Source organism: Nyctereutes procyonoides, unplaced genomic scaffold, assembly GCF_905146905.1.
Source record: "Nyctereutes procyonoides isolate TBG_1078 unplaced genomic scaffold, NYPRO_anot_genome, whole genome shotgun sequence".
In the NCBI taxonomy this organism is placed as follows: Eukaryota; Metazoa; Chordata; class Mammalia; order Carnivora; family Canidae; genus Nyctereutes; species Nyctereutes procyonoides.
Genome location: NW_026575052.1, coordinates 63,230,314 through 63,245,894, shown reverse-complemented (window position 1 = coordinate 63,245,894; position 15,581 = coordinate 63,230,314). Strand labels below are relative to the sequence as shown.

General features: G+C 40.2%; 1 protein-coding gene across 3 annotated transcripts in view; it reads left to right on the top strand.

Moving 5' to 3' along the window:
• Positions 1–15,581, top strand: part of FRMD4A (FERM domain containing 4A) — a 616,236-nt gene that overhangs the window by 273,325 nt on the left and 327,330 nt on the right. Inside the window, exon 1 of one of the 3 annotated variants that reach the window (XM_055331820.1) lies at positions 3,003–3,083. The exons of the other annotated variants lie outside the window; for them this stretch is intronic. Coding sequence (XP_055187795.1) covers positions 3,018–3,083 — 66 coding nt within the window. The 5' untranslated portion in view covers positions 3,003–3,017. Of the gene's footprint in view, positions 1–3,002; positions 3,084–15,581 lie in introns of those variants that run through there. 3 annotated transcript variants of the gene reach the window in all.

Below are 15,581 nucleotides of genomic sequence, written 5' to 3'. Positions count from 1 at the left end.
ATCAGTGTTACAATTCAAGTTGCAGAACAAATTCTAGCATTTACCTCCTGTATCAGGTGTATTGCTGACTCATTGTTCTCACTGGGGAGCCCCAGCATGGTGAGGCATGTCAGATCCTTCTCAGGGGGCCCAGAAGCTTCGATTAAATGCCTGATACTACTGAAGCGGCAGTTTCCCTGCCTTAAGACTGGTGTGGTCTTGCTGCCTCCAGCGTACCCACTTACTCCACATGGCTCATATCATCCACTAACATAGAACTCATAGTAAATGTCTCTTATGGGTGACATGCACAACCCACTACCAATTTCCTTCTCTTCTTGCTAACTCCCTTCTGGTCAATTTCTCCCCTTTAGAAACTGTGAAAGTCGTTTTGTTTCTAAAAGTAGGATATTCTTAACACATCCTCCTCAGAGCCCTAGTTCAAGAAGACTAACCACTCACAGGGCTCAAATTATGCACAATTTCTTGCACCTGAAGTTTGCTGTTTGTATTCTGCAGAAGTCACTGCCGGCTCCTTAAGGCCATGTAAACTCACTGTTGGGGCTGGGAGACTCCCTGCCTTAAATGAAAAATATTAACTGTTCTCCATTGGTCGATTCTTTGTCCATCCCAGGAAGAAAATTAGTGAAAGAAAAAAGTATACTTTTTGCAAAATTCCAGACATTTGAAATATTTGGTCCAAATTTAGTTCCTAAAGAGAGGGGGTTTCAAAACCTGCTTTTGAAAACTCTCCTGAGATTGCTGGGAGCTGAGAACAGAGCTGCATCTGTGTACACACCCCTCGACCCCATTAATCTGATCATACGGCCAGTTTTTGTTCACCCAACGCTCTCTTCTTACCTAGTGAGAGAAGGCTTTTTGAGTATCTTCTGGACAGCCATAGTTTCAACAAAACATGGCAACTGCAAGGCAAGAAATTGGCTTAATGCTGAGTCTCTATTGCTGACATAGTTTGCTCTAGTCATTGCACCAGTTGCCGACATGGCAAACGCATTCGCTGATAGGAAGTGCTGTGAATATGAGTTCACCCAGCCAGAAAATACATTTTCTGTACATTCTTGGGTATTGGAGCCATTCATCACAGCATCACCACCCCTCCTTGGTGCCTTTGCCTAAACAGAGATGCTTGTCATGAAACCATTCTAATTCCCCTACCAGAGGCCCCAAAACAGAACCGAAACCACAACTCAAAGAACATTTATGTACAATTTATGACCAACTGTCATGCTAAACTACTCTGACAGACTCCAAATCCGCTTTAGGAATAATATGATGCTTTTTATCAATTTTTTTTCTTTGTCCTTTACTTTATGGTTGCTTTGTTTAAATGTTAAATGCTGAATTAAGTGGGTCTGTATCTCCTTTGGGAAAATGAAAATTCATGGAAAGATACTAAATTGGAGAGTTTCAGCTGTTTCCACTTTAGAGAGCTCTGATGAGAAGGGGAGAAGTTTTATCACAGAACAGAGACTTTTTAGATTTCCTCAACTTCACGTGGGGCACCTTATTCTTCGGCATCAATATTGACTGTGAAGTGGTCACACCCTATTTGGAGTCAGAGACTAGACTTTTCATGGATCATTCAGCTTGGAAATTGTTTAGGGAACAGGACAGAACTCGCTTGTAGACCAAGGCTGTTTTAGTTAGGACCATCACAGCAAGAATGGCCACTAAAGACTTGACAGCCAAGTGTTCCTGAGAGATTTTCTCAGGCCTGAAAAATTGTCCAAAGCAGGGGTCTTTCTTAGGATATAAAATTTCAGCCTTATAAGGGAAGGAAATTCTGACATATGCTATAACATAGATGAATCTTGAAGACAAGCTAAGTGAAATAAGCCAGACACAAAAGAACTTGGTAAAAAAAAAAAAATACTGTATAATTTCACTTACACGAGGTGCGAGAGTAGTCAAATCCATAGAGATGTAAAGTGGAATGGTGGGTACCAGGGGCTGGGAAGAGCGGCGGGGGTGGGGGAGTGGTGGCGATTTGTTAATGGGCACAGAGTTTCAGTTTTGCAAGATAAGACTGGAGATTGGGCCTACAACAATGTGAATGTACTTAACACTACTGAACTTGACACTTAAAATGCAATGAAGATGGTAGATTTTATGTTATGGGTATTTTACTGCAATTTTACAATTTTTTTAGGCAAGAAAAAAATGTCAAATTTTGAAGACCAAAAAGGAAAAATGACATTTGCGCAAGAGAGTGGATATTCTTTACTGGCAGAAGCTTGAGGAGTTGACACACGAGATTAAATTTTTTCCTTGATGTTTATCTACTCTTGCAGAGGAGGGGGTGGGGAGGACAGAGGATGGGGGTGAGTGTAAGGATCTAATAATATTCCGAGGAAAAATTTAGTACCCCCACAACTTTCGTTTCCTTGTTTTTCACAAGACTATGTGCTTTTCTGTCATCGTGTACAGAACAAGGTCTGATGGGCTTTTTACAAAGAACTATTGATGGCGTGTCTGTGTGAATTGCCCTAGCATTGGTCACAGCCAACTTCTGTGGGACCCACTGCCCCCGCTCTACAATACACTCCAGTGTGCTTGGCCATTATGAAAGGTCAGAAATGAACTGAGAAATGGGCTAGAGTCAAAAACATGTGGCCCTATAAATATCAGAGTCAGACGGCTTCTTCCATTCTCTCCCTGCTGCCTCTCCCCATCTCTCTGGGGCTTTTTCTTTCGCCCACTGTTGGGGTTTCCTGCATTTTTGCAGAGCGCCTCAGACCAGAGAGCTGTAAAGAGCAGGCAGGGGCTGGATTCTTCACCTGGTGACATCACTTTGCCTCCAGTCTGGTCCCCTAGTGCCATCAATCTAGCTCTTTCCTTTAACACTTTAAGATTTCTGGCTACCGAGCTCCATCAGGTCAGTCTGCGATGTTCTATTCTGCTTCTCGCTGTGCCAGTCCCACCTGTGACTAAATCTGACACCAGTCGTGTTCTCTGAGCCGAGGAGCTTGCAGGTTTGGGCTGTCAGTGGGGCCTCATCGCAAACTGGGGCGTTCATTATGACTTTAGCTGCCAAATTGGAAGACTTTGAAGTGACACTGGAACACCTGCTCATGGACGTGTTTGTAAGTAAAGGCTTTCACTTATTCTGCATAATAGAGCCTCCTCTGCCACCCCCCAAGTCTTTACGACTCTGCCCCCATTACTGAATAGGATTCTATTCCACAACTGTCCAGTTCTCACACGCTGTCTTTATTTATGCTTATGTGCCTTGGTGGGGGGGGGGGTAGAAAACCATAAAGTTGCCAAGTGCCTGAGTGGTGCGGATTGGTCTGTACAGATGACATAGCAGAGAAATGGCTTCAAAGAATAAGAAGTATCCAGGACTCTGAATGAATGGGATGAAGAACTAGAAAACATTTGCCCAAAGAGACAAAAGCAGCTTCAGTAGGTATTCTCTGGAAGACTCAGATCTGTTTGTGAGGTGAAGTGAGCATTCCAGAAGACAAAGGGGAGGGTGGGTCAACATACTGTATTTTTCCTATGGAAAACGCTGAGGGTGGGGTAGAAAGAGAATATCACTCTGCACACATCACCAGCCCCTGGATCCTGGCCACTTTCCTAGGGATTGGGTCACCAGTACCTCCTCAGGAATTTTATGGGATGAGGCTGTTTGAGTGACTGGTTTTTAAAGAAGCAGCAGCTGATAAGGATACTTCTGTTCCTGCAACGATTTTAGAAACACAATCTTTGAAAACCCCTGGCATCCATAGCATCCTAAGCATCGTTTCTGCCCCAGGCCAACCACAGTCATTCTTACTCTCTTCTCGGGGTTTTCTGTTGGTGACTGGTCTGCCTGTGTTGTATTATTGATGGGGGCTTAGGGAACTACAGACTATGTGAAGCATGCAGGGGGTAATACAGCTGAAAGAACGGTGTTCTCCTTCCAAGAACAACAACTGGCGCCCCCCTGGGAAAGGCGGTGGTGGTACATTTGGAGGACTAGCCCGTCTGCGTCGAATCTGGAAAAGGCTGTAGGGGGTTGGCTCTTTGACTATACATCACTAAGTCCCTTTCAGGAACCTTACGGGGAATCGTGTGTTTTGGCAGACGTTAGAGTCTGGGGCTTTTTTTTTTTTCCTTTATTAATTTATAATCTGTCATCTAATTGAGGCAACATTACACTGGCAGGATTCCCAGAGGGAATCGCCCTTCCAGGCTGTTTGCAGGATCCCAGTACCTCACATTCATTCTGACTGGAGGGTCAAGAAGTTTTGCATTCAGGAGGAATGTGTTAAGAAGGGAGAGTGATGTTTCCAGTGGTGGAAGGTTCATGGCCCGCATCACTATAGCCTTAAGCATAGAGCTTGAGCAGCAGGATGGGAAGTTTCTTTGAAAGCTGATACCCTCTGGCCAACCACCATGGTCTGCCTTGGTGGTGGCTGGTGGTAGGTGGCTTAGGGTCTTGTGTAGGGGTAGTCTGTGGCATACCAAAGGGTTGGTGTGTGCTTGGTCACCTTAGGGAAATTAATTAGGAAGTTGTTTTATTTAAATACTACAAAGTTAAAAAAAAAAACTACAAAGTTGGGCAGCCCGGGGGGGTGGGGGGGGGCTCAGCGGTTTAGCACCACCTTCAGCCCACGGCCTGATCCTGGAGACCTGGGATCGAGTCCCACGTCGGCCTCCCTACATGGAGCCTACTTCTCCCTCTGCCTGTCTCTCTCTCTCTCTCTCTCTCTTTCTCATGAATAAATAAATAAGATCTTCAAAAAAAATTAAAAAACAGAAATACTACAAAGTCATTAATGTAGTCCTCTTCTCTCCTTATTTGCCCTCCTCCGCCTCCCCCCCCCCCAACTATTTTCCAATACTTTTACCATTATCATCTTGTTTGGGAACTTCCAGATACACTGTCAGTGCAGTCTCGTACTTCCCTCCTTTTCTGTAAATACAACCTATAATTTCATCGCCCCAGTTTAGGACCTTGTTACCCCTCTACTTGGACCAACTATCTCATTATTCTCCTGGATCCACAATTTCTCCTCTAGTTCATCCTAGTTTATCATCTCCAGATCAACCTCTTTACACTCTATTTTATTAATTACTAAAAAAAAATATTTTTAGGCTAGTTACAGGTTCACAGCAAAATTGAGCAAAGTACAGAGATTTCCTATATACTTCTATTCCCACACACTCACAGCCTCTCTCACTAAGGACATCCCACACTAGAATGATATATTTACTGTAATTAGTGAGCCTATATCGACACATCATTATCACTCAAAGTCAGTAGTTTACATTAGGGTTCACTATTTGTGTTATAGAATCACGTAAAATGGGCTCACTGCCCTAAAAATCCACTGTTCTCTACCTCTTCATCCTTCCCCCTCTCTAATGTCTAGCGACCACTGATCTTTTTACTGTCTCCTTTATTATTTTGCCTTTGCCAGAACACCATGTAATTAGACTTATACAGTATGTAGCCCTTTCAGATTGGTTTCTTTCATTTAATAATAAGTAAGTTTCCTCCATGTCTTTTCATAGCTTCATAGCTCATATTTCTTTTTAGTGCTTGATAATAGGCCATTGTTCAGATGTGCCAAAGTTTATTTATTCATTAGCCTACTGAAAACATCTTGGTTGCTTCCATGCTTTTAGCAATTATGAGTAAACGATCATAAACATCTATGTGCAGGTTTTTGTGTGGACATAGATTTCAATTTTTTTAAGTAAATACCAAGGAGCTCAATTGCTGGATTGTATGGTAAATGTTTAGTTTTGCAAGATACCAAACTATTTTCCAAATTGGTCATTGCCATTTTGCATTCCCACCACTGCTCCTGCAGCTCCACATCCTTGCCATCATTTGGTGTTTTCAGTGTTTTGGATTTGGGCTATTCTAACAAGTGTGTAGTGATACCACATTATTGTCTTAAATTGTAATTCCTTAACGATTCATGATGTTCAACAACTCTACATGTTTACTTTCCATCTATATATGTTTTTTTTAAGATTTTATTTATTTACTCATGAGAGACACAGAGAGAGAGAGAGAAGCAGAGACACAGGCAGAGGGAGAAGCAGGCTCCATGCAAGGAGCCTGACGTGGGACTCGATCCCAGGACTCCAGGATCACACCCTGGGCTGAAGGCAGCAGCTCTAAACTGCTGAGCCACCCAGGCTGCTCTCCAGCTATATATCTTCTTTGGTGAGGTGTCTGTTAAGGTCATTTGTTCACTTCTTCATCTGGTTGTTTATTTACTTCTTGTTGGGTTTTGAGTTCTTTGTATATCTGGGATATCAGCCATTTGTCAGGTATATCTTTTACAAATATTTTCTCCCAGTCTATGGCTCTTCTCATTCGCTTGGCAGTTTTTTCCAAAGCAGTTTTTCATTTCAGTGAAGCTCACCTTATCAATCATTTCTTTCATGGATCTTGCCTTGGTGTTATATCTTAAAAGATATCACCATATCCAAGCTATCCAAGATAGCTATACTATCTTCTAGGAGTTTTATAGTTTTGTAGTTTACACTTAAGTCTGCACCCCATTTTGTGTTAATATTTGTAAAGGGTATAAAGTCTGTGTCTAGATTCTTTTTTTTTTTTTTTGCATGTGAATGTTCAGTTGTTCCAGCACCATTTGTTGAAAAGATTGTCTTTGCTCCATTGTACTACCTTTGATCCTTTGCCAAAGATCAGATGACTATATTTATGTAGGTCTATTTCTGGGCTCTCTATTCTGTTTCAGTGATCTATTTGTCTACTCTCACACCAATACCATACTCTCTTACTTAAAGTAGCTTTAGTAAGTCTTGAAGTTGGATGGTGTCAGCTCTCCGACTTTTTTTCCATCAATATTGAATCAATTAATCTGGATCTTTTGCCTCTCCATATAAATTTCAGAATCAGTTTGTTGATATCTGCAAAATAACTCGCTGGCATTTTGATTGAGATTGTGTTAATCTATAGATCAATTTGGGGAAACCTGTCATTTAGACAATATCAAGTCTTCCTATCCGTGGACGTGGAATATTTCTCTGATTATTTAGTTCTTCTTTGGTATCTTTCATCAAAGTTGTCTCATTTTCCTCATATAAATTTTGTACATATTTTATTAGAACTATACCTAAATGTTTCTCTTTGGAGAGTGCTAATGTAAATGGGAATGTATTTTTAATTTCCAGTTCCACTTGCTCATTGCTGGTATATAAGAAAGCAATTAACTTTTGTATATTAACCTTGTATTCTGTAACCTTGCTATAATCACTTATTAGTTCCAGAAATATTTTTTCTTTCAGCTTTTCTTCATGAATAATCATATCATCTGTGAACAAAGACAGTTTTGTATGTTTTATGTTCTTTCCCAGTCTGCAATTTTATTTCTTTTTCTTGTCTTATTGCACTAGGTAGGACTTATGATATTGAAAAGCAGTGATGAGAAAGACATTGCCTTGTTCCTGATCTTAGTGGGAAAACTTCAAGTTTCCCACCATAAAGTACAGTGTTATCTGAAGGCTTTTTGAGGGTATTGTTTCTCAAGTTGGGAAAGATCCCCCTCTATTCCTAGTTCATTGAGAGATTTTGTCCTGAACAGAAGTTGGATTTTGTCAAATGTTTTCTCTGCATCTATTGATATGATTATGTAATTTTTCTTCTTTAGCATTTTATACATTGCATTTTTGTTACATTAGTTAATTTTTAATGTTGAAGCAGCCTTGTATACCTGGGATAAATCCCAGTTGATCATGGTGTATATAATACTTTTTATACATTGTTGCACTCAATTTGCTAATATTTTGTTGAGAATTCTTGAATCTGTGTTCATGACATATGTCAATCTGTAGTTTTCTAGTAAGGTGTTTGTCTGGTTTTGATATTAGAGTAATGCTGGCCTCATAAAACTAATTAAGAAGTATTTGCTTCTATCTTCTGGAAAATATTGTAGAAGATTTATATAATTTCTTCCATAATTTTTTTTAAACTTTATTTATTTATTGATGAGAGATACAGAGAGAGAAGAAGAGACATAGGCAGAGGGAGGAGCAGGCCCCCTGCAGGGAGCCCAATGTGGGACTCCATCCCAGGATCATGCCCTGAGCCAAAGGCAGATGGTCAACCACTGAGCCACCCAGGATCCCCTTCCATAAATGTTTGATAGAATTTATTAGTGTACCTATCTGGGCTTAGTGCTTTCTGTTTTGCAAGGTTATCAGTTATTGATTCTGTTTCTTATTGTGTGAGTTTTGGAAGATTGTTTTTCAAAGAATGGATCCATTTCATCTAGGTTATCAAATCTGTGGGCACAGAGTTGTCCATAGTGTTCCTTTATTATCCTTTTAATGTTCAATGGATGTCTCCTCTTTCACTTCTGATGTTAGTAATTTGTGTCTTCTCTTTTTTAATTTATCCTGGCTAAATGCTTATTGCTTTTATTGATCTTTTCAAAGAACCAGCTTTTGGTTTGATTGATTTTCTCTATTGATTTCCTGTTTTTAATTTTATTGATTTTTGCTCTAATTTTTTTTTCTATTTCCTTTAGATTTAATTTGCTCTTCTCTTTTCTACTTTCCTTAATGGGAAGCTATTATATTACTGATTTTTAGATCTTTCTTGCTTTCTTTTCTAATTTATGCATTCAATGCTATAAATTTCCCACAAAGCACTTTTTTCACTGTGCTCCATAAATCTTGATAAGTTGTATTTTCAGTTTCATTTAGTTCAAAAATTTTTAATTTCTCTGTAGATTTTTTCTTTTTTTTTAAGTTTTTTTTTTAAGATTTTATTTATTTACCCATGAGAGATACAGAGAGAGAGAGAGAGAGAGAGGCAGAGAAACAGGCAGAGGGAGAAGCAGGCTCCATGAAGGGAGCCCGATGTGGGACTCAATCCCGGGACTCCAGAATCAGGCCCTGGGCTGAAGGCAGGCACTAAGCCACCCAGGTATCCCCTCTCTTTAGATTTTTTTTCTTTGATCTGTGTGTTATATAGAACTATAATGTTTAATATCCAAATATTATGTATCTTTTTTGTTTTTTTTAAGACTTTATTTATTTATTTATTCATGAGAGACACACACACACAGAGGGGGGAGCGGGGGCAGAGACACAGGCAGAGGGAGAAGCAAACTCCATGCAGGGAGCCCGACATGGGACTCAATCCTCGGTCTTCAGGATCAGGCCCTGGGCTGAAGGCGGCGCTAAACCTAAGCCACCGGGGCTGCCCTCTTTTTTGTTATTGATTTCTAGTTTAATTCCATTGTGGTCTGAGAGAAGACATTGTATGATTTTTTAATCTTTTACATTTGTTAAAGTGTGTTTTATGTCCAAGAAAATGGCTTATCTTGGTGAACGGTCCACATGAACTTCAGAGGAATGTGTATTCTGCTGTTGTTGGGAGAAATAGTCTATAGACATATATCTTATCCAGTTGATTGATGGTGTTTTGGAGTTCAACTATATCCTTACTGAATTTATACATGCTAGATCTATCCATTTCTGATAATGGGGTATTGACATGTCCACCTATAATAGTGGATTTATCTTTTTCTTCTTGCAGTTCAATCAGTTTTTGCTTCACATATTTTGACACTCTGTTATTAGGGGCATATATGTTAAGAATTGTTATGTCTTCTTGGAGAATTGACCCATTTATCATTATTTAATGCCTGTTTTATTCCTGGTACTTTTACTTGAAGTCTTCTGAGTCTGAAATTAATATAGCTACTCCCACTTTCTTTTGACTAGTGTTGTTACCACGGTATATCTTTCTCCATCTCTTTGCTTTCTATCTATATGTGTCTGTGGATTTCTTATAGAAAACCTGTAGTTGGGTCCTGTGTTTTCATCCACTCTGACAATCTCTGTCTTTTAATAGTTTATTTAGATCATTGACATTTAAAGTGACCGTTGATATTGTTACATTAACATTTACTATAGTTGTTACTATGTCCTATTTGCTATCTTTGTTCTCTGTTCTTATTTTGTCTTCTACACTTTTCTGTCTTTTGTGATTTTCATTGAGTACTTTTATATAATTCCATTATCTCTCCTTTCTTAGTATATTAATTATACATTTTTTTTCTTTTTTAGTGGTTTCCCTAGAGTTTGTAATATACATTCACAACTAATCCAAGTCCACTTTCAAATAACACTATACCACCTCATATAGGAAGTGCAAGTACCTTATCTCACAAAATATTCCTAATTCTTCCTCCCCTCTGTTCCCTGTATCATTGTTGTCATTTTTTTACACTTATACTTAATATATACTTACATATACATGTATGTATATGTATATGTACATGAACATACATAATCAAATACATTGTTACTATTACTAATTTTGAACAAAATATTAACTGTTACATCACTTAAGAATGAGTAAAATTGGGTGGTCCGGTGGCTTAGCGGTTTAGCGCTGCCTTCAGCCCAGGGCGTGACCCTAGAGACCCAGGATCGAGTCCCACATCGGGCTCCCTTTGAGGAGCCTGCTTCTCCCTCTGCCCATGTCTCTGCCTCTCTTTCTCTCTGTGTCTCTCATGAATAAATACACTTGATCTTAGCCAAAAGGCCGAGAAGCGATCTCTCATGAATAAATAAATAAAATCTTAAAAAAAAGGAATGAGTAAAATTTTATTTTATTATCATTTATTCATTCTCTGATGTTCTTCCTTTCTTTACATAGATCCAAATTTCCAGTCTATATAATTTTCCTTTTCTCTGAAGAACTTGTTTTAACATTTCTCACATGGCAGGTCTCCTGGCAACAAATTTCCTTAATTTTCTTTTGTCTGATAAAATCTTTATTTTTCCTTCAACTTTGAAGGATAATTTCCCAGCATACAGAATCCCAGGTTGGTGTACTTTTAAAAAAATATTTCACTGTACCTTCTACTTGCTTCTGAGGGAAAACTGAATATAATTCTTACCTTTGCTTTATAATAGGTAAGGTGTTGTTTTTTCCCCTGGTTTCTTTCAAAACTTTTTCTTTATCTTCCATCTTTTGAAGTTTGGCCATGATATGCCTAGAAGCATCATGGAGGGTTTTTATGTTTTGGATTTTTGTGGATTGTTTTTGTTTTTGTTTTGGGAGGGGCATTTATCTGGTTTGGTGTTCTTTGAGCTTTCTGGATCTGTGGTTTTGTGCTTGACAGTAAACTTGGGGAAATTTTCAGTCACTTTTTCTTCAAATATTGCTCCTGTTCCTTTCTTCTCCTTCTATTCCCATTATGCATATTTATACATTTTATAGTTGTCTTGCAGTACTTGGGTATTCTATTTTGCTTTTTTCAGTCTTTTTTTCCTTTTCCTTTTCAATTTTAGGAGTTTCTATTGGCATGTCATCAAGCTCAGAAATTCTTTCTTCATCTGTGTCCAGTCTACTAATAAACATGTCAAGGCACTCTTCTCTTATAATTCTTGATCTCTAGAGTTTCTTTTTGATCCTTAGAATTTCCATCTTTCTGTTTACCTTATTCATCTATCTGTTCTTCCATATTGCCAACGTTTTCCATTAAATCTCTTAGGATATAACTCTTAGTTAAGTTTTTAGTTCCTGGTCTAATAATTCCAACAATCCTGCCATGTCTTACTCATTCTGATGCTTGTTCAGTTTCTTCAAACTGTGTTTTTTGCCTCTTATTATGCCTTGTAATTTCAAAGTGGACATGATGTACTGTATGAAAGGAGCTATGGGAAATAGGCCTTTAGGAATGTGGTAGTAAGGTATGGGAGGAGGAAAGGCATTGTATAGTCATACGCTAGTTCTTGAGCTTTTGGTGAATCTGTGCCCTTAGGATATGAACTACACCAGAGTTTCCCAGGGTGCTTTTCTCCCTTAGGTGAGACAGGATAGGTGGAGGGGATGGAATTGGCATTTCCCTTCCCCCACAAGGAAAGGTAGAGCCAGCTGAGGTTGAGTATTTTCCTCCCCCAAGGACACTCCCCGAAAGGCTTCCCTTCCCCATTGTTTAGGCTTTCATAAAATAGTTTCCTCTGAGGGCAGGCTTTGTTGAGGACAGAATGCTCTGATGTGTTTCCATGTGCACATCCCTAAAGAATATTGAAAATGGGCTTTAAAGTCACATGGGCTTGGGTCTCCATCCCAGTTCAGCACAACGTCCTACTCACATGACTGTCAGCAAGCATTTAATCTCTCTGAGCTTTGATTTCCTTATCAATAAAGTGTAGCTAATGCTACCCAGCTTACAGGATCATAGTGAAGATCTAAAAGAGGTAATTTAGAGCAACTGCCCAGGGCCATGCCTGTTGCAAAGGAGGTAGTCATGAGTTAGTCCTCGTTTTCCCTTTGCCTTTCCCTGGAAAAGGCATCGGTTTCAACCCCTGAACTGCAATAAGTCACTTTCTGTTTCTCTACCCCTAAGCATTCTCTCTCTACTCCTACTCAACCTTCTTCTTGGAATTAGCAGAGGTTTTGGTTCTGCCAAAGCACAGCATTCACTTCATCAATCTGGGGCCATTCTTCCTGCCTGCTCCCAAAATGCAGGAGCTACCTGGTCCTGAGCTCTGCAGCCTACACGGGCATGGAGCCCTGGGGACACACCTGTACTTGGCTTCTTCTGCTCTCTAGCTGGGTTTCCCTGGCGGGGCTTCTGAGAAAAGTGACTTTGGACTCCCTTGCCAGAGCCATCTCCCAGGAGAGAGCCAAGGAAAATGTCCAACATCCCACAGGGCTAGGGGACTTGACAACTATAGGTCAATGACTCCTCTCAGCCTTGCTAGAGAATATAGGCTTTCTTGTATAAGTCTAATTGTCTAGAAAAAATATTTGCATCACAGTCCCATTAGCCTTGGGTTTCCTCTGTTGCTCATAGCATGCTCATTAGGATGTCAACCCACTATCTCAAGAACAGCTGTTTCCAGATTGACACTTCCTTTCCAGGATTACCAAGGGCCACTGGGGGATTTTGCGGGAATGCAAGGCTTCTGCAAGATGCAATAAAAGGAACGTATCAGACCTGGTGTTTCATAATTAGTTGTCACCACTCTGGGGCTGCTGTAGCCACTGCAATGCCACTGGGTTCATGAGAGCAAATAACACACATATGTGTGTACATGAGTGTATTCATGCAAGCACACACACTATATCACACTAAAGTGAAGAGCACAGAAGATCCAGCCGAAAGTACATGAATGGCTCTTCAGAACTATCCAGAATTGTCGGCAATGTTCTTGCTGATGTATTTGTCCTGCTTCCTTTTGTCCTCCTCTTGTTTCAAAGGATTTAAAGTTCTTCCTTTCCAGGTATAGCTTAGAGGCTTCTCAATAGCAGATCCATAGACTAAGAGCCCTGAAACATACACTGAAGGAAAGGAAAACAGAAAATCAAGCAGAGCTCCTGAAACATTACCTGTCAGATTGAATGACCCCATATCTAGACTCAAATCTGCCCATTCAGAATGAGGCCCAGCGGCTCCAGCTCTCCCTCCTGCGGTCTGGCTTCTGTTGTCAGCACGCTGTGCACCTTTCTCAAGGCCACCAGTGACCCTTGAACGCCACACACTGCTCCCAGCCCTCATCTGCTGGCTCTGTTGCTCCTCTGTTTACAGTTCTCATTTTTAGCAAAATAGTACATGTCCAAGGCAATGTTCATAACACTGGAAAGCTGAAGAGTACTACAAGGCTTCTAAAGAAAAATGCCAGGCTTCCAACCCTTTCTCCTGAGCTGCGTCCTCTCCCCAGGGACCTCCCTTAAAAGCTGAGGCTCTGACTTACTTAAAGCCTTACTCCACATCGCTATAAGGGCTCACTTATCTCTCTCCCTCTATCTTTACCAGTATATCTATATCACAGTTTAAATCAAAATTCAGTTTTATTATGACTAGAAATATACTGTTTATAGTGGAGAAATGGTGTATATTATGATTGCATATCCTGGATTTTACAACCTTATGTTTTTCCAGGTGGTAGTAATTGCCTGGTTTCATTGTGGGCTTGATATTCTGTGTACCTATCAATCATTTTTTTCTAAGAACTTTAGTAGAGCTTTGTATCTCCTCTCAATTTGGCACACTCATTAGATACTCAATCCATGCATTTTTCCCCCCAGTTACTGAGACTCCCTCCTTCCTGGCTCCCTCCCGGCTCCTACATCCCCTGGGCCAGCTCCTCTCCAAGTCCCTTGCATGACTGTGTCCTTGGGGCTCCTCTCTTCTTAATTCTGAGAACTCTCTTTTCAGCTCTCTTAGGATTCATTCTCTTTTTCTTAGAATTCAAATCCCCCAGCACCCCCCCTCCCTGCCTTTGTAGGTTTAACTTTCTTTTACTGGAGACTCTTCCAGTAAACTCCGGAGAAGAAATGCATGAGAAATAAATTTTTGCTTTCTTGAATGTCTGCCTTCACACTTAACTAGTAACTTGACTAGTGGTTACTTGTCTGTGGTTGAAATCCAAAGCTGCATTTCCAGACTTGACTCCCCTCTTAAGTTCCAGGTCAAAATGGGCCCTGGGAGCTCTGTATGTCCAGAGGTACTCATTATCCTCTCCCCGAACCTGCCCTTCCTCCTGGGTACTTGGCTAATAGGACCATCCTTCTCTACTCATGATAGAGGATCACTGTACACCTCCCTCTACCATTTACTGTTCCCCAACATCTTATATCCAGCCTTTCACCACTGCCCCAGCTCTGGGCATAATCACCTCTCATTTGGACAATTGCAGTAACCTTGCAGCTGCTCTCCTGGTTTCTGATACACCTGGGTTCTCCATTCTAACACTCAGCCTTTATTACTCAAGCTCAAAAAATTCAGGTTAGATGCTATCACTTCCTTGCAAAAAGTGACTAGTAATGATTCCCTGTTGCTCACAGAATAAGGCCTAAAATATATTTTTCTGTAGTATACATGTCAGAATCTGGCTCTAATGGCATTTCTTACTGCCTTTATTCCTACACATGTGATTCCACTGTCTCACTTAATTTTCTCAACAAGTCTATTATCTGCATTCATACTTAAAGTTTAAAATTCAAACAGAGTGGGGATGCTTGGGTGGCTCAGTGGTTGATTCAGCTCAAGATGTGGTCTGGGAGTCCCAGGATGGAGTTCCACATTGGACTCCCCTCAAGGAGACTGCTTCTCCCACTGCCTATGTCTCTGCCTCTCTCTCTCTCTGTCTGTCTCTCATGAATAAATAAATAAAATCTTTAAAAAAAAATTCAAATGGAGTGGAGTACCCCATGCAGACAGTAACAGTCCCCTAAGCATCCTCATTTACATCTCAGTATGTGTCCATTGTACATATTTTGCCCATTCTGGCTTGATCTTCTACTAGATGACCGTTTCTCTCTCTCTCTCTCTCTCTCTCATATATATATATATATATATAGTATATATATATGTATATATATATATATGTATATATATATATATATATATATAAATTTGTTGAAGTTCAGTTTGCCAACGTATAGTATAATACCCAGTGCTCATCCTGTCATGTGCCCCCTCAATGCCTGTCACCCAATCACCCCATCCTCCCGCCCACCTCCCCTTCCACTACCCCTTGTTTGTTTCCCAAAATTAGGAGTCTCTCATGTTTTGTCACCCTCTCTAATTTTTCCCACCCATTTTCTCTCCTTTCCCCTTTAATCTCTTTCACTATTTCTT